General features: G+C 32.5%; 1 protein-coding gene across 1 annotated transcript; it reads left to right on the top strand.

Moving 5' to 3' along the window:
- Nucleotides 1-2,575: 2,575 nt before the first annotated feature.
- Nucleotides 2,576-4,230, top strand: LOC11445037 (senescence-specific cysteine protease SAG39). Its single transcript, XM_003607596.4, has 2 exons — nucleotides 2,576-3,110; nucleotides 3,514-4,230. Exons 1-2 carry the CDS (start codon nucleotides 2,675-2,677, stop codon nucleotides 4,098-4,100), a joined length of 1,023 nt encoding a protein of 340 aa, XP_003607644.1. The 5' UTR covers nucleotides 2,576-2,674; the 3' UTR covers nucleotides 4,101-4,230.
- The last annotated feature ends 6,670 nt before the right edge of the window (nucleotides 4,231-10,900 follow it).

The raw sequence follows: 10,900 nt of genomic DNA, 5'->3' as shown, positions 1-10,900 counted from the left end.
TTACCTCAGGCAGTTCTCACCACTGATGTGAAAAAAGGTTAGCCAAAGTTTTCACCCAAATTGCAAATATGCCACCGCGTTTTTTTCCCTTCATTTCAATTATCCACTGATGTAAATGTTATATGTTATTAGCAATTCCCCTCATGTACTTATATCAACTGATGTAAAAACTCACAGCATGTATCTTTCCCTTCAGGTATTTTCCGCACTGATGTGAAAATTAAAAACACCCTGATGTTAAATTTATATTTTCTAGTAGTGTTTTATCTATCTAGAACTATCCCTCAGCTCTCATAAGTGAAAATAAATAGTTTTGCTAAACTGATTACTCGTGGTAAAAAATTTCGGTTCGTATGGAGGATGTAAGGCTCCTTGGGTTGATAGTCTTCAATCCCTTTTTTTTAATCAAAGTCAGGTGAAAGTGGTTTTTAGGTATTTATGTGATCTGGTTGACATCTTCAATAATCATGCGAGGGTGGACGAAAATTATTGAAATTCTTATTACCCTTATCTAAATGTGGATCCGGTTGTTCATATGAGGAACTTTTAACCTATTAGTCTTTGCAATGTCTCTTATAAGGCGATTACCAAATTATTGATAACCCGCCTTAGAGGAATTATTGAGCATTTAGCGAGTACTTGTCAGTGTAGCTTTATTCTCAACCGTTAGAGCAATGACAATAATATTATTATTCTGGATGTCTTCGATTCCATAAGAAAAAACTAGTTTTAAAGGGCGGATGGCGATAAAAATAGACTTGAAGAAAGTTTATGATCGCTTAAATGGAACTTTAGTCATGATGTTTTGCTTGACATAGGGTGTCCCTCCAGCCTTGATGCAAAACACCTTCGGTTTCAGATTATTGATGCAGAAAAAGCAGACACTTGGAATTGATCTAACGACCCCTTCATGCAAAACACCTTTTGTTTCCACTGAGACGATAGTGAAACACCTGATAATTTATGCCTAATATAGTATTAATACTAAATTTGGGGGGAGCCATGGCTACAATGGGCTCCCAAAAAGATCCGTCCTTGTGGCCAAGATTGTCTTATTTGCATTTTGCAGATGATATTTTCCTCTTTGCGGAGGCGTTTTGGATCATGTAAATGCCAAAAAAAGGAATTCTTGATATTTTTTTGCTCTAGTTCTAGTTATATAGGAAAACCATACAAGAGACGCATTTTCTTCTCCAATAATGCAGGTCTTCATGATCCCTCCATCCGATCTTCTAGGATCGGACTCAATTGCTCTAAGTGGCGTCTATAATGACCAGTTCTCAATAGAATCTTCTCTTAGATTCTTGTAGGGTTCCCCTTCGGTGGCTCCTCACGATATTTTTATGGTTTTGTGGTGGTGGAAAGGTCCGCAAATCCATTTGCTTCTATGGAAAATTGCAAAAAAATGCCCTTATGACTAATACTATCAAATTTCATAAGGGGGATTGCTACTTCAGGTATTTGTGTGCGGTGCTATACCGGGGTCATTGGAATATGCAGTGTCCAATATTGTTTTGGTTGCTCTTTAATTAATCCACAAAATTTTAAGCCTTTTCAAAATAGTCTCTTATTTTTAAGAATTAGCGAATACATCTCAAAATTGTAAGATATCATTCAAAAATAGTTTCTCTATTAATTTCAATTGTTAGAATTATGGCGTATCGTATTAACTAGACATGTTATATTGCAAGTATTCCCGTAAGCTTAGCTCAGTTGATAAGGAAGGATATTGCATATTATATGTCGGGGTTCGAATCCCAGACACTCCACTTATCCACATTTAAAATGTGTGAGCTCTAACCACTAAACTATTTGAAAGAAGAAAAAAAACCATTGCAAGTTGATTTTACATTAACATCAACTCGCTAGAGATTAATTTAAATATAAATCTAGGTTATCTTAAGGACTAGTTTATCATAGAAAAATTGACCTATAAAACGTTGACATTGATTTGGGATCAACACCGCATTTTCAATTAACTTTTTGTGTCATATTTTCTAAGGCTTTGTTTGGGAGTTTGGAGGGGACGGGAGGGGATGGTTTTGGAAAAAAGGAAGAAGCAACTGGAAGAAATTAAAGACATTAGGAGGAGAGGGCTTTGGAGGTACAAAAATCCCCCTCATTGTGGAATCTCAAAAATTGTATTGAGAGAGGATTTCGGAGGAGAATACACAAATGCCACGTAGCTTGTATAAGTCCATGCAACAAACTTCCGTGCAAGGGAATTCAATCACCATACAACGTTAGACTTATCAAATCAAATATGGATAAAACCAAAGTAAAGAACCCATAAATTCCAAATTGCTTGCTCATACATATTATATTATATTTATTTTGTGTAGGCTGTTGGTTATTCTGTTTTCTTACGTAGATAAACACACTTTAATTAAATAGTTTAATGAATTTTGACCAAGTTGTAATGACCCTTGGACAAACAAGCTACCATGTTCTTATGTTCTTTAAATAATAATATAAATCAAATGCAATATGCCGTGACAAGAATCTTGAATAAGAAAGCAACCATGCAGATTCAGATTAATCTAAATTCTATATGATCTCTATATAAACTATCAATGCTATTGCCTTCAATTCATACCAATTTACATTTCTCCCTCAAACACACACATTACACACACACACGCCTCAACGAAGCTTTCTTTGATAACAATAGAAAATGGTTTCCACTAGCAAAAACCAATACATATTGGCTCTGTTCCTCCTCCTTGCAGTTGCTGGTATTACCAATGTCATGTCCCGAAAACTGTACGAGTCACTGTCTTTACAAGAAAGACACGAACAATGGATGACAGAACATGGCAAAGTGTACGAAGATGCTATTGAGAAAGAAAAACGTTTCATGATATTCAAAGACAATGTTGAGTTCATTGAATCATTCAATGCAGCTGATAATCAACCTTACAAGCTAAGTGTTAATCACCTAGCTGATTTGACTCTTGATGAATTTAAGGCTTCCCGTAATGGTTACAAGAAGATTGATCGTGAGTTTACTACAACATCATTTAAGTATGAAAATGTTACTGCTATTCCAGCAGCTGTAGATTGGAGAGTAAAAGGAGCTGTCACTCCAATCAAGGACCAAGGTCAATGTGGTAAGATAAACTATAAACAATATCATACATAAAAATACTTTATTATATGATTTTCTCTCTTCTTAATCCTCTAGTTTCTAGAGAAAGGGGGCCTAGTAATTTTGGTGGATAAATATAGTTTGATCAAAGATTATTCAAGTCAGTGATCAAACTCGGGTGGTCTTAAACGCTTTAACTTTAACCGAAACTTATTAACAATTTGATCTCAACCACTTTGTTATATGAATTTAATTAAACAAATGCTCAATCATATCATACTTATTAACTATTGTGCATAAAGTAATAAACCTTAATGATATATGGTATATTGTTCTTACTATATAATTTTATTTGATTTGAGTTTAATCAATTGGATTAAATAAATAATCTTTCTGTTGATTTTGTTTTGAAAATGAAACAAAAGGGAGCTGCTGGGCATTTTCAACGGTGGCTGCAACCGAGGGTATCAACCAAATAACTACAGGCAAACTAGTCTCCCTCTCAGAACAAGAGCTAGTAGATTGTGACACAAAAGGTGAAGACCAAGGATGCGAAGGAGGATTAATGGAAGATGGATTTGAATTTATCATTAAAAATGGTGGAATTACAAGTGAGACTAATTACCCTTATAAAGCAGCGGATGGAAGTTGTAACACTGCAACAACCACTCCTGTGGCTAAGATTACAGGATATGAGAAAGTTCCAGTTAATAGTGAGAAATCACTTCTCAAAGCTGTGGCGAACCAACCAATATCAGTTTCCATTGATGCTAGTGACTCAAGTTTCATGTTTTACTCAAGTGGAATTTATACAGGAGAATGTGGAACTGAGCTAGATCATGGTGTCACTGCTGTTGGATATGGTAGTGCTAATGGTACTGATTATTGGATTGTGAAGAATTCATGGGGCACTGTGTGGGGTGAAAAAGGGTACATAAGGATGCAAAGAGGTATAGCTGCTAAGGAAGGCTTATGTGGTATTGCCATGGATTCTTCTTATCCAACTGCTTAAATTATCCAGTTATGTAACTTGTGTCTCAAGCTTGTATTTTTCTTTATCTTGTTTGAACATATGGCTACATGAATTTAAACTTATATTTTAGAAACATTAAATATACACTTATACAAAATTAATACAACTATGTTATTTGAACATCAAAATACGTTGTATATGTTCATCTTTATTTCTCTGAATTTTTACCTTCTACAACTTACACATATTAAGACATGATTGAAATTTGAAACAGTATATTGTTACATCCTAAAGACCCATTTCAACCATTATCTTTTTAATTTACTAAATAAAGTAATTAATTACTCAGCCTTTGTCAGTTTCTATTGATGCTGGATGGTCTTCTTTCCAACTTTATAGACTCAAGTGGGGATTGTTACAGGAGAATATATGGGGACTAAACTAGATCATAGTGTTGCTAACTTGTGAACCTTAAACCTTTAACTCCTCGACTCTTTTATTTACTTGGGTATTTTTGAAATCTTTATAAAGTGTACAAAATGAAAAAAAAAAGTAAGAGATAAAGTCCACGAGTCCTAACTTAACCAGTAAAAATGCCAAAATTATTAGGTTGGAAGTTGTAACAAGGGTTTGAATCCCAACCCCTTTACTAGTGTGCGTGAGTTTCGATAGATATTTATCATTTTGGCTATCTAAAAAAAGATAGAATTATACAATGTCACGCCTATTGTTAAAATTAAATATTTAAATAATATAACTCTTTTTTTATAATGATCAAGTAAATACTTGATATTTTTTCTTAACAAATAAAAAAAATGATCAAGCATATATTAATAGCAATCATGAGTTTGACGAAATCACGTTGAGCTTAATTTTGTTAAACCCGCGGTTAATGTAAAAAATGCATAAAATTCATTTTGGCCGGTCTACTTGTGTTGATTTGAGAACTTGAAGTGTGTTTATCTTAAAGTTTGAGTGCTCCCTTTAAAGTTTGATTGTTATTGTTGTTAGTTTTAGTGGATTAGTCCATATATAGCTTTACTCCGCATTTAATTAGGGCTCGCGCAAGTAAAATGTTTGATTGGATCCCTCCTATTAGTTGGTTTTTGTGTTGGATAGCGAGTTTTAAAAAAATATGTCAAAATTAAAGGCGTTTAACTTTAAGGGTATTTTTACAATTTTGTTAGTTTCTGTGTTGGATTCCTCATATTTGTTTTCTTTTTCTTTGATTCGAACATCGACCTCTACATATATTATGCATTGCTTTTATCAACTAAAACTCACGGGAACTTTTATACAATATATTTTTGGCTTAAACTCACTTTTTACCCCTTAAGTTTGCAAAAGTGACCCCCATGTTTACCCCCTTTTGCAAAACATCAATTTTGACCCAGTCAACCATACTTGGCATGCCACTTGTGTAAATTTTTAATTAAAAATTATTAAAATTGCAACGCGTGTATAATTTGAATAAAAAAATTAAAAAAAGGAAAGAAAAAAGGGAGAGGCACGTGAGGTTCTCTTTTCTCTCTTCTTTCTTCCTTATTTTCTTCACTGTTATTTCTTCCTCTTCCTTACCCACCGCCGCTTTTTCCAGCCACCCACCACCATGGTGCTTATGACCACCATTTATAAAATGAAATACATAATATTTATCATCTCTTCCTTCTATATCTCATCCTTAAATTTATTTTTTGATTGGAGATATTTTCTGATTTTTCAAACGCCATCTTTATAGTTAGATACACCACAAATTGTTTTTCGACAAATTACCACCATAAAAATACTCTCCTTCGTATTCCCTACAAAATCCACCAAGAAAAATCATGTTTGGATGAGCTTGCTCCGGCGATAACCGCACAGGAAAACATCACCACCATGCTGGAAAATTCTGTTTAACGTTTGCTTACCGCAACCACAACGGGTGTTTGAGCAGAAATCAGAAACCATGCTTCTGTTTTTATTTAATTTGTCCAACAAATATGCTAAACGTGTTTCAGATCTATGACTCCTTGTGTTGTGTTATTTATGTGTATTTTCACAAAAAAAGAAGAAGGTATTTTTGTGTTGTGTTGAGAGAAGAAGAGTGAAGGAATGCTGTCTGTTATGTGTGATGATGATTGAGAAGATGAAGAGGGAATTCGGGATTTTTTTTATCATAGAATATGAAATAGTTGATGTGAGTAGGAGGTAGAAGAAGGAGAAGTGAGTTTTTGTGTGATTTGGGTTTATGAAAGAGCAAGAACAAAGGAAAAAAAATGAAAGATAGAAGTTGATGATGATGATAGCCATTTGTTTTTTGAAGCTCTCACTTGCCAAACAATTTTTTTTGGTGAATTTTGTTTTTTTTATTAGCTTTTTTTTTTTAACAAATCAAAATGGAATTATATTACTCAAACAACAATGATCACCCTGCACAAGGTGTGCAAAGGGGGAGCATCGGTTAAAAATTTACAAAATCGTGATGCCAACAAACAGATGGCATGCAAAGTATGGTTGACTGGGTCAAAATTGGGGTTTTGCAGAAGGGGGTAAACATGAAGGGTCACTTTTGCCATTTTTTTTTAAAAGGGGACCAAAATTACAACTTTTACAAACTTAGGGGTTAAAAAGTGTGTTTAAACCTATATTTTTTTTTTGCAACAAACAGAAAAATAACAAAATTGTCTTCATGCACTATTAATTATTATACATGTAATTATTTAATGCTATACTGGTATTTTTGTATTTTGTGAAAGGCTAAAATATGGTTTTAATTCCTGCAAATATGTCTCGTTTTGGTTTCAGTCCCTGTAAATTTTTGTTTTTGTTTTGGTCCCTGCAAAATATTTTGTTTTTGAAAATAGAAAATATTTTGTTTTTGAAAATAGGGAACTATTTTCAAAAACAAAATATTTTGCAGGGACCTTTTTCAAAATCAAAAGATTTTACAGGGACTATTTTTCTAATAAATAGTTCAATCATCATGTGTCACGTGTGCAAATCATTACAAAAGTGGGGTCAGAGATCAAAACCAAAATGAGACATATTCGCAGGGACCAAAAACAACAATTTTTTTTACAGGACTAAAATCAAAATGAAGCATATTTGCACTAACCAAAACCATATTAAAAGAAAAATCCTTTACAACTTCAAAGCACTGAGAATGTGTTTCATGTCCTTCATAATTTAATATACGAAAATCTGGGTATCATTTGAAACCTGGTCTACCAATTTGCAAAAAGCCACCATTTCGTTTTGTCGGATTGCTCATTTTCTAAAGATATATATTCATAGTCAAAATTTACAAGATTCCATTTTCGAATAAAGCAGTTGCGTTTCGCAAAGAACAATGTAGCTATTGTTAGTTTGACTGATAGAGTGCAGTTCAGTGTCAGTGTTTGTTGGTGCCGTTTAAGGTAGGAGACGTGAATAGGTCTCCTACGGTATGAACTATATAATTTTTTATTTTTTTTTGCTCCTAAAATAACTTGTGTTTGGAGGTGGTTGTACATTGGTAACTTGTTGTTGGATGTAAATTCTATTTAAATTATTCATTTAAGTGCAGGGTAATCTTGGAATATCCTCTTAAATAAAAAAATTATTTTTCCACCAGATCTGTAATGATTACAACATTGTTGCTATTCCTTTGAACGCCGTTAATATAATGACTTCATTTTTTTTCTTTAGAGAAATATAATGACTTCATACAATGAGTAAGTTGAAAATATATTCACGTTTTTACAATAGATTGAATATTATGTTTTTTTTTTTTTAAAATAATTGAATATTAGTAATCGAATAGTCAATAGACAACAAGAGTTAAATAAGTTTTTAGTCCCGATAAATATATTGAATATTGTTTTTAGATCTCAAAAAAAAATAATTACATGTTTTAGTCCCTTTAATGATAAAAACTGAACTGCCATAAATGAGAATCCTGCATTTTTCAATAATAATTTGGTTCAATGACTAAATCACCCTTTGTAAATGAAACCATCAATTATATAATATTTTCCAACAATATTAATTTAATCAGGTCACCTCAACTGTAAATCACTACCATCCAATTAAATAAACTACATCCTAAGGTCCATATCCATTTTGAAAAGGAAAAAAAAAAAAAAAAAAAAGCTCTCTCACGGTAAGAGACCTATACAGGTCTCATACCGTAGCCTAAGCCAGTGTTTATGTGCTTATCCATGTTTTATATACTTCTTCTCTTTCTTTTTAAGTGTGTTTGAATTTTATTTTTATTTAACTGTCGTTTTGATAGTTTTAGAATATAATTCGTGGATTATTCCCTTTCTCAATTATCTTTATTTACTAGCGACAATAGTCCATCAACGTATTGAAATTTTAAAATAGTTTTAAATATTATTTTAACATTGAGCACATTTTCGTCCCTGTGACTATTTTAACGTCATGTTCACAACACAATCAAATGAGACTGAGGGTGTTAGTGAAAAAATGTTAGGTTTGAGTGTAAGCAAGAGGATGTGAGAGAGTGTTAGTAAAATGTGAGGTTGATGTCGGTTCAATTCATCAATTCATTGGATCTCAAAATTAAAAATCAAAAACTGAACCAATTTAGTTTGATTTCCTTCGGTTTGATTCAATTTTCATACTGAGCCAAGACTCATTATGTTTCACCAATCTTAATTCATTATAAGCAATCATCTTATGTATATATCTAGAATCTCATGACTTTGAGTCATCTTGACAATGTCATCCCTATATAACGAAAGTGGGAGGAATTATACAACCATCCTTCTAATATACCATAATAAAATGGTTATCATTCACATGCGCTAGACACATCATTCGGTATATATGCAAAGGTGCACCACATAAAGGGAAAAAGGTTTCTAATTGCCCTTTATTGATCGACAGTAGAACTACCATATGCTTGTATCTTTGTGTAACAAGGAAAGCCATATCCGATATGATCATCCATTTATCTGGTGGAGTAGGGCCAATACCATCACCAATTAGAGAGTGTTTGACCTCATTGAATCGTTTCTCCAAACCAATCTATCTGAGATAACGCTTAATATTATCACTAGCCAAAATACCAAACTTGAACGGAATTTCGTTATGGTAGAAGCGATAGATCTGCCTAACTATCCTTATGAACATTGTCATCCTTGAACTGCAAATTATTCCAACGAGTGTGAATTTCATCCAAATGAAGGGGGTGTTGAGCTTGATCTTCTTGGCAATTGTCCGCGCACATGAAAATCAGTATATGATGAAAATTAAGCAACAACATTTATATTTATTTATACCACACCCAACTACTCAACCAACCTCTTCTATGTGATAATACAAAGTATTCCTTGACATGTTGAGCTTGGTCTTCTTGAAAATTGTACACACATACAAAAATATGTATGTGATGAAAATTAAACAACCACATTTAAATTTATTCATACCGACCCAATTTTTTGATCAACCTCGTTTGCGTGATAATGTAAAACATTCCTTAATATGTTTCTAACCAACTTAATCTACCACAACTTTCCTTTAAACCTATGTTCAAGCATGATCATGCTTTGAACAACCCTTCTATGTGAGTATGATGTGACTCTAAGAACTAGCATGATCAATCAACTATTCTTTTACAGAGCTCCACATTCCATACATAGCATAGCCGCATGTAAATTTTGAGTACAGAGTTACACATTCTAGAAATAGCATATCAACGTGTTTTTCTCGTTATGTTTCATTTACTCTCAAAATAAAAGCAAACTTTAGAAATAATTATTCTTTCAGGAAAAAAACTTTAGAAATAACTATAATTAAAGTTAAACATTTTTAATAGTCTATAATAATAATTGATTGAATTTATAAAATAGTAGTTTTGCTAATAGTGCATGTAAATTAAATTAAATTAAATTGCTATCAAAAGATAAATACTATTCAAACAGGACAACGTGGCCATCTTAATCAAAATCAATTGGATTGGGAATTCAAAAATTGTTGAACATTGACCAATTGACTGGAATAAAGCTTTGGCGCACTTAACTTAGTGCTGGACCTTCATCAAGAATCAGTTCATATTAGAAATCCATTTTCAATTGGATATATGTTATTTGGTCACACATGTTGGTTTATATTGTTTTGTGGAGGTTAGACTTTGATTTTGATGTCGTTGATGGTTGGTTTTTGTATTGGATTTTGGTGGTAGTTCTTAGTTAGATGGTGTTTTTGTTGGTGTTTTAATGTTTGAGGTGTATAAGTTTTTTTTTGGATATTCGGCCTTTACACAACACCCTTTATTTGTTGTATTTTTGTCTTATCATGATCTTTGTTCGTTTTGTTTAGAAACTTAGTTATCGATGAAATTTTACTGTAAAAAAAATTGGTCACACAAAATGGAAAACTATACATCATACACTCTCAATCTAGCCTTATTTTTTTTTTTTCCATCTAAGATAAGAGAAAATAATGATTAAAAAATTCATATCGTACCAGAATTGTATATTTATAGGGTGCTCTGAAGAGGAATGATATTTGTCCAACCGATTTTAAACAACTTTTGTGACAACATTTTTTTTTTCTCTCTTTTTATTGGACAATAACAATAGAAAAAGAAAGAGGAAGAGAAAGAAAATAGACAATAGAGAAATAAAGAGGAAGAGAGAGAATAAAAGTACAATAAAAATATCAAAAAGAGTTATCACAAAAATCATTTAAAAATGATTGTTTAAATATCATTTCTCTAAACTGAATGTGCACAAAACATTTCTATTCCAATCGTGGTGGTGATTACTATTTTGATCCACTATTGAAGATTCCTTGTTCACAACTATATATAAATCACCGAAGGTACCACTTTTGTTGCAAACCCAATTATC

This window comes from Medicago truncatula, chromosome 4, assembly GCF_003473485.1.
Source record: "Medicago truncatula cultivar Jemalong A17 chromosome 4, MtrunA17r5.0-ANR, whole genome shotgun sequence".
Lineage (NCBI taxonomy): Eukaryota > Viridiplantae > Streptophyta > Magnoliopsida > Fabales > Fabaceae > Medicago > Medicago truncatula.
This window is presented reverse-complemented; position numbering and strand designations above follow the sequence as displayed.